Source organism: Hibiscus syriacus, unplaced genomic scaffold, assembly GCF_006381635.1.
Source record: "Hibiscus syriacus cultivar Baekdansim isolate YM2019G1 unplaced genomic scaffold, ASM638163v2 tig00111392_pilon, whole genome shotgun sequence".
NCBI lineage: Eukaryota > Viridiplantae > Streptophyta > Magnoliopsida > Malvales > Malvaceae > Hibiscus > Hibiscus syriacus.
In genome coordinates, this window is record NW_024063078.1 from 2,620,868 (window position 1) to 2,643,260 (window position 22,393).

General features: G+C 35.3%; 4 protein-coding genes across 5 annotated transcripts; 2 read left to right on the forward strand and 2 right to left on the reverse strand.

Moving 5' to 3' along the window:
• The first annotated feature begins 1,001 nt into the window (after positions 1-1,001).
• On the forward strand, positions 1,002-5,351 carry LOC120160499 (kinesin-like protein KIN-14N). The gene is made up of 16 exons (XM_039170907.1): positions 1,002-1,148; positions 1,650-1,901; positions 1,982-2,126; positions 2,216-2,325; positions 2,421-2,540; positions 2,653-2,856; positions 2,981-3,157; positions 3,230-3,304; positions 3,392-3,538; positions 3,615-3,753; positions 3,852-3,961; positions 4,070-4,440; positions 4,567-4,648; positions 4,769-4,873; positions 4,968-5,072; positions 5,172-5,351. The coding sequence occupies exons 1-16, from the start codon at positions 1,062-1,064 to the stop codon at positions 5,349-5,351; spliced, it is 2,409 nt and encodes an 802-aa protein (XP_039026838.1). The 5' UTR covers positions 1,002-1,061.
• Positions 5,352-9,760: 4,409 nt separating this feature from the next.
• On the forward strand, positions 9,761-13,102 carry LOC120160500 (transcription factor ILR3-like). 2 transcript variants are annotated; one of them, XM_039170908.1, is made up of 5 exons: positions 9,761-10,068; positions 11,533-11,595; positions 12,099-12,176; positions 12,268-12,430; positions 12,538-13,102. In XM_039170908.1, the coding sequence occupies exons 1-5, from the start codon at positions 9,929-9,931 to the stop codon at positions 12,808-12,810; spliced, it is 717 nt and encodes a 238-aa protein (XP_039026839.1). In that variant the 5' UTR covers positions 9,761-9,928; the 3' UTR covers positions 12,811-13,102. The 2 variants fall into 2 exon arrangements, with proteins under 2 accessions (XP_039026839.1, XP_039026840.1); XM_039170909.1 differs by lacking the exon at positions 9,761-10,068 and adding an exon at positions 10,472-10,530.
• Positions 13,103-13,823: 721 nt separating this feature from the next.
• On the reverse strand, positions 13,824-16,595 carry LOC120160393 (probable galacturonosyltransferase 12). Its single transcript, XM_039170809.1, has 6 exons — positions 16,338-16,595; positions 15,621-15,676; positions 15,344-15,499; positions 14,681-15,271; positions 14,290-14,592; positions 13,824-14,206 (listed from the first exon to the last, which is right to left on the reverse strand). Exons 1-6 carry the CDS (start codon positions 16,549-16,551, stop codon positions 13,922-13,924), a joined length of 1,605 nt encoding a protein of 534 aa, XP_039026740.1. The 5' UTR covers positions 16,552-16,595; the 3' UTR covers positions 13,824-13,921.
• A 1,349-nt stretch (positions 16,596-17,944) lies between these two features.
• On the reverse strand, positions 17,945-22,162 carry LOC120160533 (autophagy-related protein 18f-like). Its single transcript, XM_039170941.1, has 8 exons — positions 21,824-22,162; positions 21,525-21,789; positions 20,852-21,304; positions 20,355-20,774; positions 19,810-20,046; positions 18,919-19,725; positions 18,602-18,768; positions 17,945-18,299 (listed from the first exon to the last, which is right to left on the reverse strand). The coding sequence occupies exons 2-8, from the start codon at positions 21,720-21,722 to the stop codon at positions 18,107-18,109; spliced, it is 2,475 nt and encodes an 824-aa protein (XP_039026872.1). The 5' UTR covers positions 21,723-21,789; positions 21,824-22,162; the 3' UTR covers positions 17,945-18,106.
• Between the last annotated feature and the right edge of the window lie 231 nt (positions 22,163-22,393).

Below are 22,393 nucleotides of genomic sequence, written 5' to 3' on the forward strand. Positions count from 1 at the left end.
CAGAAATCCATGCAAAATCTATATCTGTCAATGGAAAGTGAGTTATTGGAAACCGACATGGGTAAACAAGAAGCCTCTCTTTGGAAGACAAATGAAGAAGATGAAGAATTACTCTATGTACCAAATTGTTAAAGGGATATGCCAACCATCCTTTTTTTTTAACATATTTTCAATGTCGAAACCCTAATTACTTCATGCTTGTATTTAGGAATTATTAAGATTTTATGTCAAACTTATAAAAAGGGTAAATTACATAGTTAGTGCCTAAACTATCAATTTTGATTCGATTTAGTATCTAAACTTTCAATTTTTTCATAACCATACCTAATGTTTCCTTTTTGTTTCATTTTAATACCCGTCGTTAAAAACTTAACGCATTTAGTACTTAAACCATCAGTTTTGATCCATTTTAGTCCTAAATTTTTTTATTTTTAAAAAAAACTTAAGTATGATTTAAGTAAACGTGTTTTGGTACCTAGATTTTTTTTTCAAAACTCAATGGTCGAGTATTAAAAATGAAACAAAAACTAAATTTTAAGTATGATTTAAAAATTGAAAGTTTAGGTACTAAAACAGATCAAAACTGATAGTTTATGTACTAAATATGTAGTTTACTCTATAAAAAATAAGAGTAAAATTTTAAAAGTGCTGAATTATAAAATTATAATTTGACAATTTTAACATCTTGGACTCGGTAACATGGCAATCATTCTTTGCATAACAAAGGGTAATACCGTCATACCGAGCCGAAAAGAGATTCCTTGAAGCCTTCAAACACCGTGCAAAATTCCGCGAGATCCCCACTTATTTTTAAAAAAAAATTCAAATCCCAACGGTAATAATAGTCCAAAACCAAAAACTTTTAAAACAAAAATCATTTTTTACTAACAAAAGAATATATCATAATCATCATAATATTATTGCTGGTAAAAGCAACGGCTGTGATTCACTATTGGTAGCTTTGAATGCAATTCATGGCCCCACTTTACTAGACCCAAAAATTTACTACCCCCAACATCTCACACAGCTTCACCTTCTCTCTCTTTTCTACTTGAAAAAAAATGGGTTCAAAGAACCAGAATAGACCTCCATTTCAACATAGCACAACTCTCACAACTACATCCACTACCACCCCAAGCCCTTTTAAAGTAAGTTCATTTCTTTTCCTTTTTTTTGAAGTATTTATCTGTATTTGAATTATTGACCATTTTTTTTTATAAAGATTCAATCTTCAAGTTCTTCTTGTTAATGGGTGTGTTCTGTTTTTCAATTTGGATTCAAAATTTTGTTTTAACCCAAATTGGGTTCAAAATGAGAGTTTTTTTTGTTTGATTTTCTTGTTAAAGATTCAATCTTCATGATTTTCTTGTTTCTAGGTATCGTTTGTTTTTCATTCTGGGGTTTATTATTATTTTTTAAATCATTTTATGTTTTTTTTAATTTCTGGATAGGATTAGATCTACATGGTCTGTTTGCTAGTGAATACATTTTGCTTGTCATTGGGGTTTAGATTGGCTTTTTCTCCCAAATTTTTGGAAGAAGTTTCAATTTTGTAGCTCAATTATTTCCTGCTGTTTTTGGATACTTTCCGTTTCTGGATGTAAAGTTCCAATTTATATGCTGTTTTCATTAATGGGTGAATTTTTCAGAAGAAATACATTGCTGATGCTGTGAGTGAAGATAAGGGACAAAGGCTCGGATTTGAAAAAATGGTTGGCACTGCAAATAATGGTCGGCTCCGGCTAGCTTTCTCACTTGTAAATGGCTCCCAAGATCTTGACCCCAATAGTGCGCCTCCAAGTAATGCGGGTTCGGAATGTGGTGGCATCGAGTTCACTAGAGAGGATGTGGAAGCACTATTGAATGAGAAAATGAAGTACAAGAACAAATTTAACTATAAGGTGAGTGTGCCTTTTTGTTGTATTTTTGGTAGTTTTTTGGAATTAGCTTTGAATTTCGCTTATTTTGGCCGGTTTTTCAGGAGAGATGTGAGAATATGATGGAGTACATAAAGAGGCTTAGGCTTTGCATTAAATGGTTCCAAGAACTTGAGGGAGAATATGCATTTGAGCAAGAGAAATTGAGGAGTGCTTTGGAATTGACAGAGAGGAGATGCTCGGAAATGGGTATGTACAATTCATTCACTTTGTTCTATATGATCTATAATCGTATTGGTTAGTTCTCTTCTTATGTAACATAACATGTTTTCTTGTAGAGGTGTCTCTAAACAACAAGGAGGAAGAGCTTAATTTGATTATTTTGGAGCTTCGAAAAAGCTTGGCTTCCTTACAAGATAAGCTCGCAAAAGAAGAATCGGAGAAGAAGGTAAGAATGGTTATAGTCCTAGAATTTTTGTATTCATTAGTTTCTTGTGTTTGGAAATTTGAAAGTGATTAATTCTTCTGAATGTGACAAATCAGGCTGCAGTGGATTCGCTTACAAAAGAAAAAGAAGCTCGAACTAGTATTGAAAGGTCGCAAGCTTCTCTATCGGAAGAGCTCGAGAAAGTTCAAGGCGAGCTTGATGGTGCCAATCAAAGGGTAAATTTACGAAATGAATTTTAACCTTATGAAAGCACCTCGGTTTTTCTTTTTGCTGCATTTTCATTAAGTTTACTTTTGTGAACTCTTTGGATTCTTGAATGATGCACAGATAGTATCGATTAATGATATGTACAAGCTACTACAAGAGTACAACTCGAGTTTACAGTTATATAACAGTAAACTCCAGACCGACCTTGATACAGCTCATGAAACCGTTAAGCGTGGAGAGAAAGACAGATCGGCCATAGTGGAGAATCTTCACACCTTAAGGGGTCAACATAAATCTTTACAAGATCAACTCCTTTCATCTATAGTGAGTTCCCATGCATGGGAGAGCCGTATCTTTTGTTACATATTTAGAAGTAAAATACGGGTTAAAAGATGTTCAAGTATCGACATATTGATTGCTGTTGCGTTTCCTTCTTTCTTCGTGTTAGGCTTCCCAAGATGAAGTTATGAAGCAGAAAGATTCTTTGCTGAATGAAGTTGCTTGTCTTAGAATGGAGCTACGCCAGACCAAAGAAGATGGTGAACACTATCAACAGCAAGTGCAAAGTCTAACTGCTGAAGTATCGAAATACAAAGAGTTGGCTACTAGCTCGAGCGAATTAGAGGTTACTTTTTGATTTCTATTTTGCTTTCCCACTAGACATGAACACATTTTAATATGTCTGTATCATTCACAGGAAAAATCGTTGTCACAAGGTAATCAAATACAAATTTTGCATGACCAGCTAGCAGTTGCAGAGAGGAAACTACAGGTTATTTCATCTATTTTCGAGAAAATTATTTATAACATTATAGTCCATTTAATTCCTATCATAATCTTGGTTCTTCCCCAATTTTAGATGTCTGATATGTCCGCATTTGAGACAAGGAATGAATTCGAAGCGCAAAAGAAACTCATAAAGGAGTTGCAAAATCGCTTGGAAGATGCGGAATTTAAGCTCATAGAAGGGGAGAAGCTGCGTAAGAAGTTGCATAATACAATATTGGTAATGGTCTAAACTATATACTTATGTTAACAATACCACAAATGTTGTTCCTAACAGGCTGGTTTTTCGGTTGTAGGAATTGAAAGGGAACATCCGTGTATTTTGTAGAGTGCGGCCTCAGTTATCCGATGACAGTTCAAGTAATCAGGGGAAGTTTTTCTCTTACCCCACGTCAATGGAATATCTGGGACGCGGCATTGACATGACACAAAACGGTAGTGAACTGATGTGTTTAAATTATAAAACCCTATTAGAGAATCCCATTTGGTTACATTACCTATAATTTTGTTTTGATTGTTGGTCTGTTTATCAGGGCAGAAGCATTCTTTCACTTTTGACAAAGTATTTATGCCTGATACGTCACAAGAGGAAGTTTTCATAGAAATATCGCAACTCGTCCAAAGTGCTCTTGATGGTTATAAGGTTATATTCTTTTTGTATGTAAATATTGTAAGACTTTCTGAGATACAATAACGTGATAGAAGTAGCATCGTAAATGCTTAATCATGCAACTGTTTTATCTTTTAACAGGTTTGCATTTTCGCCTATGGGCAAACTGGTTCGGGTAAAACCTATACCATGATGGGCAAACCAGGTCAACCGGACGAGAAGGGATTGATACCACGTTCACTAGAACAAATATTTCAAACCAAGCAAGCTCTTCAACCTCAAGGCTGGAGATACGAAATGCAGGTCTCGATGTTAGAAATCTACAATGAAACCATTCGTGATCTGCTATCACCAATCCGGGATTCATCACGAATCGAAAACGGTACTGCTGGAAAGCAATATACAATTAAACATGATGCAAATGGAAACACACAAGTTTCAGATCTTACTATTGTGGATGTTCAAAGCAGCAGAGAGGTCGCGTATCTTTTAGACCGAGCTGCTCATAGCAGGTATACACTTTAGAGTTTGCTTTCTGTTGAAAATTTCGGATGAGAAATACGGACAGTGCTACACATAACAACCATGCACGTAGAAACGAATGATATAACTGACAAGTTTGTGCTTTTCTCATTCAGATCTGTTGGGAAAACTCAAATGAACGAACAATCATCGAGAAGTCATTTCGTTTTCACCATGCGAATAACCGGTGTTAACGAGGTACGAGTGCTGATTTTGTTATAATCCATACAAATATAAAGCTGCTTCGGTCTCGATGATTTGTTCCACTAGCTGAGTCACCATATTGTAGTTTTTAACCATAATCCTCTTGTCCACCAGAGCACCGAACAACAAGTACAAGGTGTTTTGAACCTAATCGATCTTGCTGGAAGCGAGCGTATTTCCAAGAGTGGCTCAACAGGGGACCGGTTGAAAGAGACTCAAGTATTTTTAACAACGCTTATTATTGTATATTGCTCCAAGATTATCGCCTTCTGGTTCTTTTTTTTTTTTAACTTCTCTTCTCGGTTTTATTCAGGCAATTAATAAGAGTCTATCTTCTTTAGCCGATGTTATATTTGCATTGGCAAAGAAGGAGGATCATGTACCATTTAGGAACTCGAAACTCACTTATCTTCTTCAGGTAAATCTATACACATGCAGTTATTTGCCAATGGAAAACATTGTGTTCATCATAAAATCTTTTATCCGACATTTTTCTTAATCCCATGGTTAACCACAGCCGTGTCTGGGCGGAGACTCAAAGACTCTGATGTTTGTAAATGTATCTCCGGAGCCGTCCTCAGCAGGTGAGTCCCTCTGCTCGTTGCGTTTCGCAGCGAGGGTTAATGCTTGCGAGATAGGGACTCCACGACGACAACTCAACATGAGGACCTCAGATTCTCGCTTGAGCTATGGCTGATCTTTGTTTTTGTTTTTGCTTTACCTGAATCTATATTTTACTAGTATTAGTAGATTGGAGAAAAAAAAATGGAGAGTGATTCTAACATAAAAGCGGGGTGTAATCTGTATAGCTAGTCATTGCACTTGTATTATTTTTTACTTGTGCTGTATTACTTGATTTCTTCAACATCTCCGTATATGGAGTTAAATACAATATTAAACCACGTTATCTATGAAAATACCCTTAAAATCCTTCTTTCCCAAATTTTTAACTTAACCTTTAAGATCCCTTTGATGAAAAAAAAGAAAAATTAGAGACAAAAGGCAACGCCACAACCAAAATAATTAGTTAGTCTAATGGGATGATATATTAAATTCTTTAAACAATGTCAAGGGTTTAAATTTGACGTTTACGAATGAAGTAAATTAGATTAGGAGAGTCATTTAAATCATATACTATTGATTAATTAAAAAAAACCCACAGCATATTTTGAGTAGCATATGCTCCATGAGTCTAATAAATAAACATATTTACTAGTTGACATCTATGGGTCTGGACCAATACCTTTTACCCCATGTATATTTTGTGCCATTGGTGTGAAAAAGAAGCGGGAAACAGTTTTTATTTTTATTTTTTAAAAAAGGGCTATATGGGAAAATCGAGAAAGTTAATTACTCCATCTTGGAACATTATTAACTTAAATCAGAATGTGAAACATGATTATTGGTGATAACACAATTTCTTAATCAATGATGTGGACTTGCTAAAGAAAATTAGCCTAACCCTCCTCTTTTGACTTGTGTGCTAAGGTAACCAATAACTATATTTTATTTTTTTATGTTAGTAACATTTGTTTTTGTAACTTTTTTAAATTATAATTTTATTATATTTTCTCTTTTATCTATTCAATAAATTCAACTCTATGGATCAATAGTTTCTCAACATGTTAACCAGCTTTACATATTAAAAAAAAAGTTGTGTACAAATTTAATAAATGGTCACGCTAATCAGGTTTACATATTAAAAATGTATTTACAAATTTAATAAATACCTTTACATAAAAAGAAATATTGTAATATTCTTTTATTTTTTTTAGTTGTCCTCCCGGTTCTAAAGCTTCGTCTTGACTAATTCAGATAAGAACTTGAACTTGACAAATACAAATTAATTTTAATTTAATCTTTTACACCGTCTTAAATTAAAATTAATTTGTATTTGTAACCTATAGAAATCGCATATCTACCAAAAAAATTGTCTTTAAATGGTACAATTTTGATTTTAAAGTTACAAATTAATACAATCATAAATTTGTTTTCTTAAGATCTTTATTTTTAATTTAATTATCGATATTTTAATTTAATTTTATAGAAATTAATTATAAAATGGGTTTCCTTTCCCAATCTAATTTATTTTATTAATATTTTTAAATTTGTAACTATTGTCTCATTTGATTAGAGTAAGTTATAAAGTCCCTCTATAAATTTGGAAACATATTGTTTATTCCGAGTTGAGAGAGAAGAAGAGGAAGAAGATAAGAAACAAGAGATGAATAGGAAAACTAAGAGTAAGATGCCGAAATCAAGAGTTGCCAAAATAGATTCATAACACTCCTGGGGTTTCTTCATCACTCGGGCTAACAATCAAGGATGCCCTGTAAGCATCTTTTGTTCCCTCTCAAAGATAAAAGAAGAGACTACGGATACCGAGATTCCACGAGTTCAGGGATGAACCATGAAGTAAAAGTAACAAGACACATGAAGTTCACGTTTGTCTAAAAGTAAAAGTAACAAGACACATGAAGTTCACGTTTGTCTAAACATTCGATCATTTATTTCACTAAAAGTTGCCCACTATTATTTCTTTGCTCTCTCCTACGATGCTGACCAGCTAATCACGTGGCCTTGCAAGCAGGCCGCGTTTACACATACTCTCCACCTTACTTATCATATGCGCAAGAAACATGAAATTCACGTTTCCCAAAAAAATAATTATTTTATATATTATATAGTATAATTATAAGAATAATATTAAATTATTCAAATGTTATAAGTATAATTATAAGAATAATATTAAATTATTCAAATGTTATAACAAATACAATACGAATAGTTACTATAAGAATTTATATATACATTCAAATGAATAACTTAAATGTATAAGAGGTCCCCAAACTATGACCTCATTTTAAATTGATTCTTAAGCTTTTAAACATTCAAATTTCATCCTCAAACTATTACTCTCATTCTAAATTCGTCCCTAAGCTTTTGAATCTTCTATTTCATCCCCAAATTCATCAAAAATATATAATCAGTTTCAACCATAGTTTAACCTAAATTTTGTTTTTAAAAAACATATAATAGTATAACTTGGCCTAACGATTTTATTAACAAGGGATGTGATTAGTATATACGTATAATTTGGGATGAAATTGTAATGTTAAAAAATTTGAGGGCCAATTTATAATGAAGATCACAGTTTGGGGATGAAACTGAAATATTCAAAAGTTTGAGGACTAATTTAAAATGATAGTCATAGTTTAGAGATGAAATTTGAATATTTGAAAGTTTAAGGATAATTTAGAATTAAGGTCATAATTGAAGGACATGTGATGTAATTAACTCTATTTTAAATTAATCTTTAAACTTTAAAATATTCTATATTAATCTTCACACTATTAATATCATTCTATTTTGATCTTTCCATTAATATATCGTTAACTCTAGTGGTTAAAAAATAATATTTTTTTCAAGGTCATGGAAATTGAACCTGTAATATTATGAAACATTCTTTTGTTTTTGAAGCTCTTAGGAACTTTTTAGAAGGCCACCGGTTCAATTCACATTACCCCCAAAAAATAAATTGATTTTTTTAACAATTATAGTTAATTGCACGTTAATAAAAGGGCCAAAATGCAATGATACTGATAATTTAAAGTTTTTTTTTAAAAAAGAGCTTGTATGATTAATTCAAAATTCATACAAAAACGACATCGGAAGGCCTCGTTAAAAAACCTCCTGCAAGCCTATTTGGAGGAAAAAGAGTATACCTTCCGAGTCGATATTTACAGATCAATAAGCAACCCACCCGCAATGGTGAAGCAAAACAGACATCCCCCTGCACGTACACAAACAGCAGCAAGCCACCATGCGACTAACGATAACACAGCCGAAGCATTCCACCTCAAGGCAGCTCACCAAATCGAAGACAGCCTGCAGCAAGGAAAATAACCATCGGCCAAAACGCAAACAGGCCATACACCCAATTAATCATACACGACAATCATAGTTTGAAGAGTAATTTATAACATTTTAAAGATTGATATAGAATGTTTTAAAGTTTATGGACCAATTTAGAATGATAGTCATAGTCTCAAGAGTAATATATTTTAAAATAGAAATCATAATTTGGGGACCCCTTATATTATTATCTCTAAAACTAAATTAGAACTTATAAATCTCAAAATTATTAGGGTTCGATTTTACCATTAACTAAGACGTTATTGATAGCAGGCTTTCTATTTATTAAAATAATAAAAAAGGTCAAATTACACTCATATCACTCCAATACTAATTTGATTATAAATTGATCATTAAATTTAAAAAAAATAAATCAATCACTCAAGTACTCGTTTATCACAAACAAGTCACTACACCACAAGTCATCCAATTATTGACAAGATTATAAATAGCTCACCCAATTTGAAAATATAATTCACAAATGAGTCATTCAGTTAATCATAGAGAAAATTAAAAAAGAAAGCACGTTTTAGATTTTAGGATTTTTAAAGATTGAAGGCTCCATTCATCGATTTGAATGGTGATTAGATTGTCATTAGTGAGAGAATAATAACATATCTAAAAACAGGTGTCATTTGACAGTGAACGTCGTAGATCGAGGTTCAAAAAATGTAAATGTTTTGGAGAAATTCATGACTCTTGAGAGACACTATCATAGATATAATTTAATGAATTGAACAAGAAAATAAAGGTGAATCTTATAGTGATATTTGTGGTTCATCAACCACCATATAGGATAACCACTGTGATCGGTATAATAACACATCAAAAAAGTGACTTTATTATTATAATCAATCAATTAAGTGATGCAATTATAACTCTCTAAAATCTATTTTTTTAATAAATAAAATATTTCACATCAAAAAAGTCATTCAATATTTAATGATCTGATGACTTGTTTGTGACAATTAATTAATTGAGTGATCTAATTTATATATATGTTAAGTTAGATGACTCGTATGTAATCTTACTAATAATTGAATGATTTGTGGGAGTAATTTATCCAAAATTAGATCTAAACATATGATTGAACTATGAACATGAAGTACGCGTTTCATAGTGTGTTTTTCTGAAAATTTGAGCCAAGTTGCCAAAAAGATTCCAATTGGCAACAAAATTGAGCAGGCTCATCACCTGCCACCAATCCCTAACATTTTCCACATATCCTCCCCCTTTTCCCAAGAAAATATAGAAGAAAAAAAGACCCCACTTTCAATAATTTTCTTTCTTCCCAAACAGCTCCCGCCCTTCTTCAAAGCCGGAAAATATAACCAAACACTTCAATCTTTCCGGCGGAGAATGGCGTCCCCGGAGAACTCCAATTATTGGTCTCACTTCGATTATACGACCTTGATCGACGATATCCCTGTCCCTGACGGACGTTATCCCGGTTTTTCTTGGTCTACGCAGCCAATCGACGCTCCTTCTAATGTCGTCAGGTAACCCCTAGAAAATACCTGCCTTTTATCGCTATTTTTCATCTTCTAATTTTCAATTTAGGGTTTTGATAATTTTGTATTTGACTCATTGACTTTCTCGCTTCTTTTAATCATCTGGGGGATGTAGTTTTGTTTTAATATGAATAGGTTTCATGGAAGTTTTCATAAAGTTTCGATTTTGCACCTGTTTTTCATGTGAAAGTTATGAGATGCTTGTGTGTGTATATAAATTATGTAAAATGGTTGGGTCTTTATCTGAAGTTCATTAACAGATTTATTTATTTATTAGGGGATATTATTGTTTGAAAAAGGTTATTAATTTATTTTTCAGAAAATTTAGTGCTGAGAATTGATCAAATTCACCTATTCTTCATTCTAGCCAACGGTTGAGATCTACGAACTTGCACAAGGAGGCATCATGTTCAAGCCACCTGTTATGTCTTGCATTTGGTTAAGACTATGGTATTTGTTTGTATGTCATGTAACTTGCAAATGTACTTCTTGAGTGCTCATATGTTAAGGGAGATGTGATTTTTTAGAATACATGCCATTCATGCTCTCATCTATTATATGCATTCTGTCACTTGCTTGTTTGGAAAACATTTAGTGTTTTAATCCTGAAATACAATTTTCATGAACGGGTTAGTGGTTAAAGTTCTCTGAGGATTATTTAAATCAAAGCAATGTTATTATTGAAATTTGGAATATAGTGCTTGAGGAAACATGTTTTATGGACATCTTTTCCCATATTTTGGAAACAAAATTTGTTGCAAACTTGAGGTGGTGATGAGTGAGGATGCTGTAGGCTTGTCCATTTGCAGCGTGTTACCATGCAACAACACTGTTGACGTGCACTAGATTAGGCGTGTTGTCTTTACTTAGTATGGGATTTTATCCTTTGCTTCTCGAGTCTTTGAGATATTTGTGGAATTAGAAATTCTGATCTATTAGGGTAGGAACATGTCTTGATTAACTTTTTGGAAAAAGTTAGCAGGAGTCCTTATTGAAGTCCTTGGTCAATGGTTATCATTCCGATCTGCACCTGTATTTGGTGCTTATCCACCGCACCTTGAACTTTTGAATGAAAGAGAAACCTTGGTTCTGAAATGGCTTATTTTGTAAGCAGATGTCTCCATCAAGATCTCTATGTCCATTGGGGTGTTAATTTTGGCACAGTTAATAACTTTTGTTCCAGTGTAGATCTTCCAATTCTTTGTTTGTTTTCATTTAACCCTGGCAGTCTGTTTTGCTTCAATATTATTGGCAAGTGAGATCCTATTTCTTTTTTTTTTCTTTTATTGATTGGGTTTTCTTTGTTTTTTTTTCCTGCTGGTGGTGGTGTGTGTGTGTGTTGTGGGGGGGGGGGGTTGTTCAAACATTGTCTTGTACCTTTTCACTTCGATATTTTGTTGGATTTCTTTTCCCTGCTCATTTTCTTTGTTGTCCATTTTGATCTATTCATAGTGTGGGAATTGATGGCTCATTTGGAGATTCAGATGGTCTAAAGGAATCTGGTTCAAAGAAGAGGTAATACTCTGTCCTTCATGCACTATATGAAATGGTAAATAAAAAAGATAAAAAAAAGTATATTACCCTGTTCCACTTCCCCACTTATACCCTGATATGTTTGTTTAGAAAACTGTTCAGAACTGGTTTAATAGGTGGACACTTTTCTGTTATGGAGCTTATAATAATTTTATTGAAGGAATAATATAGAACTATTCAAACTTATAGGCCATGAGATATTGAATGGACAGAAAGAATAATATCTTGGGGCATTTACCTTTGAGCAGCTAGAAGCATTTTCATTTGTCTTAGCGTTTAATTGCTGCAAAGCAATATAGTTGCTCAAGTATGCAGCAATTTATGTTCTACAATAAGATGATTTAGATGGAGCATCTTCTTGAATGTTCCTTTTTCATTATTATTGACATGACGGTCTCTGAATCTATAATTATTTCAATTACAAAACAGAACTGACTTGGTATGGTATCAGAGGAATCTTATCTCTTACTTCGTTTCTATTGCAGGGTTAGATCCGAATCATGCAATGCATCAAGCTCCAAAGCATGTAGGGAGAAATTGCGTAGGGATAGGCTAAATGACAAGTACTAACTTCTCTTTTCTCTTCTCTTGCCTTCTCTTTGTTTGCTTTCTCTCTCTTCCAAGCATGAATGTTTAAAATTGTGTAAATAACAGGTTTATGGAGCTGGGTTCTATTCTGGAACCTGGAAGGCCTCCCAAAACTGATAAGTCTGCTATTTTGATTGATGCTGTCCAAATGGTGACCCAATTACGAGGTGAAGCCCAGAAATTGAAGGATTCAAATACAAGTTTCCAGGAAAGGATTAAAGAGCTGAAGGTGAGGCTGGTTTGAGGGTCTATTTTTGGGTGAATAGTCCGAATCCTTAGCATCCAATTTGTTATTTGGAACTGCTCAAAATATTAAACTGCATTTCCTCTTTTTAGGCTGAAAAGAATGAGATTCGTGACGAAAAGCAGAGGCTGAAGTCAGAGAAGGAAAAGTTGGAGCAGCAACTCAAAGCAATGAATGCACAACCTAACTTCATGCCGCCTACACCGCCGGCAATTCCTGCTGCGTTCGCTGCCGCCCCAGGTCAAGCTCCTGGGAACAAGTTGGTTCCTTTCATTGGTTATCCTGGAGTTGCAATGTGGCAATTCATGCCGCCTGCGGCAGTGGATACCTCACAGGACCACGCCCTCCGCCCTCCTGTTGCCTAAGTCGGCAACCAACAATGATTAGGGTTTGTATTTTGACGCAAACAAGGGTATTAGTCATGTCATTGTTCTGATTTGTTTTAGTTCACTGAAGTTTTTCTAACTGGCTTTGTTGGGTGACTGCCTGCAATTGTTCTCCTATGATTTGGTGCTGGTAATTACATGTAAATTTTTAATAAGTTCATCTGGCAACCTTTGTTTTTCTCTGTTCTAGGTTGAGGTTAGGTACTCGTGTCTACAAAACAATTTGTTTTGTGGTCACTTTTCATAATTAATTTTATTTTGCTTCTGTTAATCATATGAGTATCTAATTTAATCGCAATTTATTATTTTGGTTTTCAATCGCATTTATGAGTTTAGAGGTTAGGAGTATTTTGAGTAAAAGGAAAGGAATGGTTTTCAAGTGTGTGAGAGACGGGGTTTCAAGTGGGGAGCAATGGACAGTTTTTGTTGTAGAAGATGGTGCATTGAAGCTGGTTTCAAGGTTCAAATCGCGACCGACCATCGAGGAAGTCAAGTATGTGTTATATAACTTGATGGCTATCAGTTCATCTATTACCAAATCTGCCAAGTTCTTGAGAGATTTGGTCTCAAATGTTGTAGGAAAGAAGTTCACTTCAAATTTTCCAAGCTTATCTTCTGAGCATACCCATGCTGAATTTTTTTTGGGGGTTCTAACATATCCAATGCTGATAATGATATATAAATATAATATTGTCAAATAGACATATCAAGTAGTTGAAGTTGCCTTGTAGCTCAAAAAGGCAGCAATCTATTGTTATACTAGTTGGTGTTTGATGGTTGAATCCTTGAACTTGATGTTTATAGCTCACCAACCAGTACCTCATGGCCTATACCGGATAACCATGAATATTCAAATCCGAAACTGTTACTTACATCTGTATATTTGTAAGCTTTTATGGTTCTCTAGAAACAAATGAATAATACAAAGAGAGAATAGAAACCATCATAGGGGAAGAACAGTTGAGGAAAAAAACTCAGAAGGCCTTGAATTTGCAAAGAACTCTCTCCACTTATATGTTCCTCATATACAAATATTGTACATAGTTTTATCATCATTATGGTCACTCACTATACTCTCAAAAAGTCCTTGTTAAGAAGCCCTAATATGACATCCCCTGATGAATTTATCCGAGAAATCGATGTACTTAGCCCACAATGGTCTGAGCTGCGGGAAGGCTATATCGAGCCAAGGCTTCGCTCTGCCGTTGAAATGGATGACACCGGCAGTTTCAGCATCGGATAAAGTCGTGTTATCTTGGTATCCCAATCCCAACATGTGCCAAAATGGATCAATCACATGAACATGCCCATAGAATGCAATTAAACCAGGGGGTAATGTTCCCAGTTGCCACAAACTGAGGTCTGATTTGAAGTTCTGCAGATTTTTTTTTTTGATTTAATCAGCATAAGGAAATCGAAGTATGTGTGCATATGTGTCTATGTGTGTGTATATATTACCTCTTCAAGCCAGTGATAGTATGTAAGGCTAATATTTGTCTTCCTCCAAGCTTCGAGATCGAAAATGTTCATGCCATATGCCCATGCACATTCGTTGGGATCGAAATTCTGCACGATCAAAGGGTGGGAGAAGTTGAGATAGCTCTTGAACCGCTTCGACATGACGAACGAATCTTCACCCTTACATGTCTCCACTGCACCGTTAACTTTTCCATTCATATCGATGTCCCATAGAGGCGAAAGATCGGTTTGAATCACAATGTCGTCGTCTAGGAAGACTACCTTGTTAAGGCTTGGAAACAACTGCGAAATCGAGAAAGGCCATTACTATTTGGACTATATCTTCCCTTTCCATCTACTTAAACTAACAAAACATAGTTTTATATATTACCTCGGGTAAATGTATCCGAATGTGATTCATCAAGGAGTTGTACTTTGGACTCAATGCTTGTAGTTTAGCGGCGACAACTTGAGGCTTCTCAGTATTATTTGCTACAATGGCGGACGAACCCCCTCGGAACTGTGACCTTACTCTTTGATCTTTGTCCATTGCTTCCAAAACAGGTATCTTCCCTTTCGAAAGCCAGTCGAATTGATGTAAAGCCTTAACCTCGATTATAGCAGGGTCTAAAGGATGCAGCGAAAACCAGGCCTGCATAGGGGAGTAAGTTTTCCTATCGGTTATTATGTGTAGCACTAATTTTTCGGGGCGTAACGCGTTTTTAACAAGAGATGTCGCCACGACCGAGGCTGCAAGCACATTATCCGAGGCAAGGACAAAGTGGAAGTAAGAGTTATCGACAAGGGCTGGGACAAGTTCCGCCGAAGGGAGTTGGAGGCGAGCTTTTGCATTGTTCGAGTGTTCATTGGCTAGCTTTAGTGCTAAGCAATGAAGTTGTTTCGGAATGCTGCTCGATGCTACATGACGGTACAAATATTCTTGGATTTTGGCTGTTCTGGTTCTTTTTTCAAGCAGAAGTATCTGAAAAAAACCAATGCTTTAGCTCCAATGATCTCTTATATGGGGGAAAAACAGAACAATTGAAGTTAATACCATTTCTCTGAGCTTTAGAGCAAAGGTTTTTGCATCTAATCTGCTTTGTTTCATTTCAGACATAAACTCTTGTAATGTCTGAGGAACATCAGTCTTTGCTTGTACTTCATCTTTGCTTACAGGGTCATCTAGGATTTGGTACATCACCTCTGGGACCTATTTCAAATTAAAAAAAAAACTTAATTGATATTCTTAATTATGACCTAATATTTGAAAAAAAAAAGAAAATATACAATGAAATAATTTGTTAAGTAGTAGAATGAGTTTAGGAATTTACTTTTGATTCAATCCTTCTTCCCAAGATCCTTGGTCCTAGTCTCTTTCCCAAGCAGCCTACCATAAATCCAAAAATAAAAAACCAGTAATCAATTGTTGTTATTGGCAAATGAGCATGCATGCATATATATATAAGGCTAGGATCCAATTACATATTGTAAAACTTTTAAGTTTTACACCTTTTTAGAATAGTTGGATGAGGGGATATCAAAGGCTGAGATTGACAGTAGAAATGAGAAGATATTCACTGGAAAAAAACCGAGAAGTTAATCTCAACCTTTGATTTCCCTTCATCCAACGATCCTAAAAAGTTTTACACTAAGTGTAAGTGGATCCTAACCATATATATATATATATATATATATATATATATATATAACTTATATTATCAACTAAGATTCTCCTTCTGAATCTCTCATTTTTTCCCTCTATGACTAAGGATATTCATCAAATCTTAATGACATTATCCATTTTGATTCTTTCCTAGTTTTTTTGTTTGTTTGTTCATCTGATATCTGCAACAAAGGATCTTTAACTGCATTGTTAATGCACGACCTCTCAAAATCTTGTAAGAACATGCTATTAGATTCCCCATGAACTCTAACACCAATGTTGCAGAAAACAGTTAATACATACATACATACATACATACATATATGCATATATATATATATATATATATGCATGTGTAGACAGTTTGAATAAGAGAATAGGTTACCAATGGAGGAACACTTGGAATGATCGCCATCAATGCTATCAATGGTGGACAAAACAAAGACGAAACGAAGAAGGAAGGTGAAGAAGAGAAGTGAATAGAAAAGCATCCGATAAGAAACCCTCCTGGAACCGACTTTCACCTTGATGAATTCTCTAACACCTTTCCCAGGAAGCACCGTTACATGTCTCCAACTGGGTGAGATATGAAGCTGCATGTTTACTCTCTTGGTTTTGTCTTATGATCCTCTAACAGTTCATTTGGGAAATGATATGAAGCTGAGGAAGAGGAAGAAGAAGAAGATGATGAAAAGGCCAAGTAAGGAAAATGGTACAAGAAAAAGGGAAGGGATTTGAGTTGTAGTTGTCACTCACCTAACCTTGCTTAGCATAGAGGCTATACATACATACATCTATATATATATATGGAGAAGAAGGGGGTTGTTAAAGAGAAAAAGACATGGGACTTTATTTTTGTTGAGGTTTGGAGGTTTGGTTTTCAAGTAGGGAAGTTGAGAGATATCAGAAATGGAAACTTCATAAAAAAATTTCTGACTGCCGGAGGTTTTCTACGGAAGTTGTTCTCAACCTGGCGTTGGGGGCAGCCTACTACCTTACCTCCCCCTCCCCCTATTACATATGGGAATAGGGTCAGCTACCTCCCCTCACCCTATTACATATGGGAATAGGGTCAGCTACCTCCCCCTCACCCTATTACATATGGGAATAGGGTCAGCTAATTTTATTTTATTTTTGTTTGGTGTTACTTAGCTTTGCCTCCACATGAAGCTTTATGTTACTACATCCATAAATAAATCAAATTTTAAAACAAAAATGAGATGAAATTGGAGCTTGACAACACAGAATTACGGAATGGAAATGACATTCTCTTGTACATGGGGGTTTGAATCACAGGGCCTTTGGTTGTTGGTATGAAAATTCTGCAACATCTATTTCATTTCTTTTGCACATTTTCATTTTCCAAAATGTTCATATTTTTTTTCCTTCTATTAATCACGATTTAAATGCACTATATTTGGTGTTTAACCTGGTTTAAATTTATATTTATGAAGTGTTTTTGGGAGATTAATTTGTTGAGTTTTTTTTTAAGTTAAAACAACTACAAAATTGCAATGGTATTAACTACAATTTTTTTACAAAGTTGAAAGCTAAAACATCACCTTATATATTATATATAAAGCAATAAATTTACATCACCTGGTCAAGCAACACCTATCTTACCTTGCAAAACAATCATAGGAATCATGACAGATGATTGACCATATATATCAGATAACATATTTAGTTTGAGGCTATAAAGTAATGCTGTTATTTACATCAAATATCACAGCTAAATATTGGTCTGTTATGTACAAAGTTTTAACATATGAGAAACCTCACAACATAATATCCACAGATTCAGCTTTGCCTCTGTTTACATATTTCCATCCCCATAGTATCAGAAGAATATATGCATGCCTGGAATTGGAGAGAAATGTCAAATACAGTTCACAATGATAATAGAAAGAATCGATGCTTAGCCGAAGGAATCGATGCTTAGCCGAAGGAATCGATGCTTTGTCTTAAACGACTTGATAAAGGGTTCAGATTACCTCTAATCAATCTCATCAGCTTCATCTTCGAAATGATTCTCCATCTCTTGAGGCTTTCACTGTTATTATTTACAAACTTGAGTTGAGCTTTCCATTCTTAAGCTCTCTCTATTATAATATCGAGCTGCTATGACTGTTATTTACAAAAGCCCGCTGGTTCCTATGGAGGCATATTAGGACCGTTCAAACTAGTTCCTCCGATGCTGGTGTGAAGTTCATCAAGTGTAGCACCATTTTCAGTCACGATGTCAAGAAAGCCAGAGCTGGTTCTATGTGAAAGCCGGCCATTTCCAGGCGGTCCAGACCTTTGATGCAGCAGGCGTTCGTTGCTATTGCTATATACAGTTCGAATCCTGTAACCATAGGATGATAGTTGATGGGTTAGAAATAAATGTCAAATATAAGCCAATTGAACGGTTGTAAGAAAAGCAATTTGATAATGAAGCGGAGAAAAGGGAGGGCTAAAAACTAAAAGCATAATACACATTTAAATTGACAAAACTACATTACTTAGATGTAAAATGCATTCTTTCAGAATTGTACTATGAACCAAAATGATAAATATCTGAACTTGTTTGTGGTACAAGGACCAAAAAGAATTGACAGGCATCCTGGGAATCAGTACACAAGCATTGATGGATAGCATTCAGCATACCTTGCTTGCTGGAACTTAGGAGTTTGAACATAGTCAAAAACCGGAACCAAGTTTTTTGACCGTGCTTCAATCATGTGGGTTGGAAAGTTTTCAATTTCTATTTCCCCACCAAAAGCATTTTCTTTGGCCATTTTGATGCAATCCATCACCATTGATTGAAAGTACATCTGGAAAGGAAGTGAACAAGAAAGATAAATATCTTTTAAAAAAAATATGGTATTTCATATGCAGTTTTTGGACTATGCTAGCAGGCACCTTTACAAATAGGCATATCTCCACAAACAAACATCAAATAAATTCTTAATCAAGAGTAATACCTGTGGTTTTTCCCACAGTGACATCCAAGCCTCATGCATGTGCAGTTCAGCTTCTGAAATGTACAAATTATGTTTTTCCTGAGAGTTTGTATTTGCTTTGTTGACAGTATAGGGGGGGTCAGGGTATGTACTTCCATCTTTTGTTTCTTCAGGATATACTTTACTGTTATCTGATGTTCCATTCTCACCATATATATCAACATTATCTTCCCTCTCCCTTCGTATGTGTTTCTGACATATATTCCACTTCTGGATTGCCTCGACTACTAACCTTCCATCAGAATCTGTAGTTGACTCATATGCTGTATTTAATCCAGTAACAACAGGTGTCGAATCAGGCTCAGTTGATGGTCGTAAAGCATATTGTATCATACATCCGGAAGGAGAGAAAACCAAAAGGTGGTATTTTCCCTTTGAAGAGCTGCTCTCAGAAAGCAAAAAATTATAGCCTTTGCAGTTATGGAAAGAGGAAGCAATGGCCCCTGAAAGGGGACCCATCCTGCCAGTCGCAGCTGCCGCAGCACCGGTTACAGTACCTCTCCAACCATTACTCCCATTTCTTATTCTGCTAACAACAGAAAGTGTCACAGGCGGTCCAGATGCACAAAGACTTGAATTAGGTAGCCATGGGACTTGTGGCTTAGTCATAACGCCCAAACTGCCATTTTTATGGGCAAAATCAGCATCACCGGACTGAAGACATACAGATCCTCCCATTGGATTGATAGCAAATAGATGGCTTGTCCCTCTCAAAGAACTAATCATAATCCTGTTGCTATCATCACTGAAACTAATATCCTGTATTACCTGAAATCTCAAAAGAAAATAAAAAAATTAAGAAAAAAACTCTGATTGCCAACAACAGATGAATTATAATTGACATTGTCTTACAGCATTTGTAATACCACGCTGCAGCCGGTACAGATGTGTGTATGATGTTTGTGTATCACAAGCAGAAGAGTTTCCTAGAGGTCCAGGCATAATCTTGAACACATTGATATTATGACCCTGAACAGAAGCCGTCACAAGAAGGGTCCCACTAGGATCAAAGCATAATGCTGCAATAGGATTCCTGTGTGCCCTAAACTGACTGATTACAACTTTACTGACAATATCTCTGACAATTACCTAATAAGCCCAGAGAAAAATATAAAGTGATAAGAAAAAATTGGTTTTGCATGTAACCTTTTCGCAGATGTAATTGGCAGATAAGTGAGCACACTGAAAATTCATTTGAGCTTAATAAGAGGAACTACAAGCCTAAGACAAAAACATATATAGTACATACATAAAATATTAAACAGAAAAGTTCCTACAAGAACGTCACAGAGGATTCGCAACTTGCAGATGTGAAATTAAAGAGAACTGAAGGGGTGGGGTGAAAAATATTAGTTTCAGTTGAAAGAGTAATCAAACTTGGGGAGAGGTATATGTACCATTCCGATGTTATCGACATCCACTAAATGGCCATTAACAGTTCCATTTCCTTTCCATCCAGGACTTCCAGATTGCAGATGATTGAATGAATCAGGAAGGTATCTCGACAATTTCTTATATCCCATGTCTCCTAAGGTTACAATGCCAGCAGCAAGTTGCTTGCTCGATTCTTTTGCATAGTGTGCAACAAGGCTCCCATTTGAAGAAAAACCCGGGAAACTTGCAGACGGTGTAAGATGTTGTGGACTGACACGTCCACAATCAGAGCCTACAACTGGACTTCCACTATAAGCCAGCCACCTAGGACCAACCGCTAAAGGTCCGTAACCTATACCCCCAGAACCAGGGCAGCCTGTGACTATCGGATTTGTAAGAATGGTATATTCCCTCTCTAGTTTTGTGACATCAAAACAATGTATCTGTAAGATATAAAAATAAATTCTCAAACTCAGGCTAAACATAACGGGCTCAAAAATATATACAAAAGGTGACATACCTGAGCTGCTTGAGCTACAGCAACAATTCGAGAACTGCACCTTACAGAATAAACAGCTGATCTGAACTTTAGCATATGTACACAAGATTGAGATCTCAAGGAATAAAACAGGACAACGGTAGGCACAACAGTACCATTCCCAGAATCATGGTTGGGTATGCTTCCATTCCAAGAACTACCCTGTATGTTATTGTCCCTGGAGAGGGACCCCTCGGCACAAACTACCAAAAGGGGACGGCTGTCTGCAAACTTGTCATCCAAACTCTTTGATGCAGCGGGTTTCGGTAGCATTTGCATAAATGAAACAGGACCATCGCGTTTGGAAACCAAGTCACGGACATTATCTGCTTCTTCAACATCCCAAACCTGGAAACCAGACCGATAACCAAGAAGAAGAACTTGTCGAATGACATCGCCCTCACCTTCTAACTTGTCAAACCCAGCCCAATTAACCTTTACACCATGAAAATAACAAGGGTAATGTAATATGATTCGTATTTTGTTCTCCATTTTTAAAAATAAAATAAAATAAACAAATTGAACTCAAAGAAGTTCTTTATTACTTAAGAATCCAATTCTATAACAACACTCAGCGTACATATTTAGCTTTTCAACTCTGCAACAGATTCTGCACGGTAATTATTTGAAAAAAGGAGTCACTTTTATTTCTTACCTGATCATACTCAGAAACATCTTCCCTATCAACAATCGATGATGCCACGGAAACTGCCGACCGTGCCACGGTGGAAGCACCAGAAGAAACGATCCTTAAGTAGCTGGAAATGGCTCGGAACGAACTCCGAGCGGACCTGGAAACGACACCTCCAACTTGCGTTTTGGATTGCCCGGGTCCATCTCCACCATTCCTCATAATCCCCAACACCCAATTAAGCAAAACCCAAAAACAAAAATATCCACCAATTTCTCTTTTTAATAATCCCAATTCTATATATAAAAAAAGGTGGAGATGATAAACTTAGAAGAAATTATGAAAACCCAGAAAGAAACAACCTTTAATTGAAGAAAAAATCAGGTTACAATTGTTTCCATTTGAAAAACAAATAAAATATAACACTTTTTTTAAAAGAAAAGTTAAGGAAACTAAACAGGATAGAAACAGACTCTAAATCCAAGCAGGACAAAAAGAAACCGCTTTGATTTCGATTCTCGTCGTTTCTCTGCAAAACCCAAATTTTTTTATACTCCAAAAAATTGCACAAATTAGAATTCTCGGAGAGGAGAGGTCCTGACTGGAATCAAACGAATATAATTTAAAAAATTTCACCAAAAAAATAATTTATCTTTTTTTTACGTTTTGAAACCGAAATTTTTTAATCAAAAAATTGGGAAATTAATACATGGTAAAAGGTAAATCTTTAGAGTGGCTTTGAGGGGTTTTGAACTAAAAATTGGGAAACCATCCAATGAAAGAAAGGAATCTGACAGAGTTTTGAGAGAGACAACAAGAGGCTGGATGCTGAAGAGATGATGAAGCAGTCTTTCTTTCTTTTCTCTTTTAATTTTTTCTATGCTTTGCTTTCG

What these genes read in the sequence shown, in the direction of transcription:
- LOC120160393 (XM_039170809.1), bottom strand. Translation starts at nt 16,551, where the DNA reads ATGCAGCTTCATATCTCACCCAGTTGGAGACATGTAACGGTGCTTCCT. An exon ending in TTCCAAGTGTTCCTCCATTG is followed by an intron (nt 15,677 to 16,337) that starts GTAACCTATTCT and finishes GATTTATGGTAG; the next exon opens with GCTGCTTGGGAAAGAGACTA. An exon ending in ACTATCACTGGCTTGAAGAG is followed by an intron (nt 14,207 to 14,289) that starts GTAATATATACA and finishes AAAAATCTGCAG; the next exon opens with AACTTCAAATCAGACCTCAG.
- LOC120160499 (XM_039170907.1), top strand. Translation starts at nt 1,062, where the DNA reads ATGGGTTCAAAGAACCAGAATAGACCTCCATTTCAACATAGCACAACT. An exon ending in GAGGAGATGCTCGGAAATGG is followed by an intron (nt 2,127 to 2,215) that starts GTATGTACAATT and finishes GTTTTCTTGTAG; the next exon opens with AGGTGTCTCTAAACAACAAG. An exon ending in GACCGAGCTGCTCATAGCAG is followed by an intron (nt 4,441 to 4,566) that starts GTATACACTTTA and finishes TTTCTCATTCAG; the next exon opens with ATCTGTTGGGAAAACTCAAA.
- LOC120160500 (XM_039170908.1), top strand. Translation starts at nt 9,929, where the DNA reads ATGGCGTCCCCGGAGAACTCCAATTATTGGTCTCACTTCGATTATACG. An exon ending in GAATCTGGTTCAAAGAAGAG is followed by an intron (nt 11,596 to 12,098) that starts GTAATACTCTGT and finishes TTTCTATTGCAG; the next exon opens with GGTTAGATCCGAATCATGCA. An exon ending in AAAGGATTAAAGAGCTGAAG is followed by an intron (nt 12,431 to 12,537) that starts GTGAGGCTGGTT and finishes TCCTCTTTTTAG; the next exon opens with GCTGAAAAGAATGAGATTCG.
- LOC120160533 (XM_039170941.1), bottom strand. Translation starts at nt 21,722, where the DNA reads ATGAGGAATGGTGGAGATGGACCCGGGCAATCCAAAACGCAAGTTGGA. An exon ending in ATGTTTCTGAGTATGATCAG is followed by an intron (nt 21,305 to 21,524) that starts GTAAGAAATAAA and finishes CATGGTGTAAAG; the next exon opens with GTTAATTGGGCTGGGTTTGA. An exon ending in CTGTAGCTCAAGCAGCTCAG is followed by an intron (nt 20,775 to 20,851) that starts GTATGTCACCTT and finishes TATATCTTACAG; the next exon opens with ATACATTGTTTTGATGTCAC.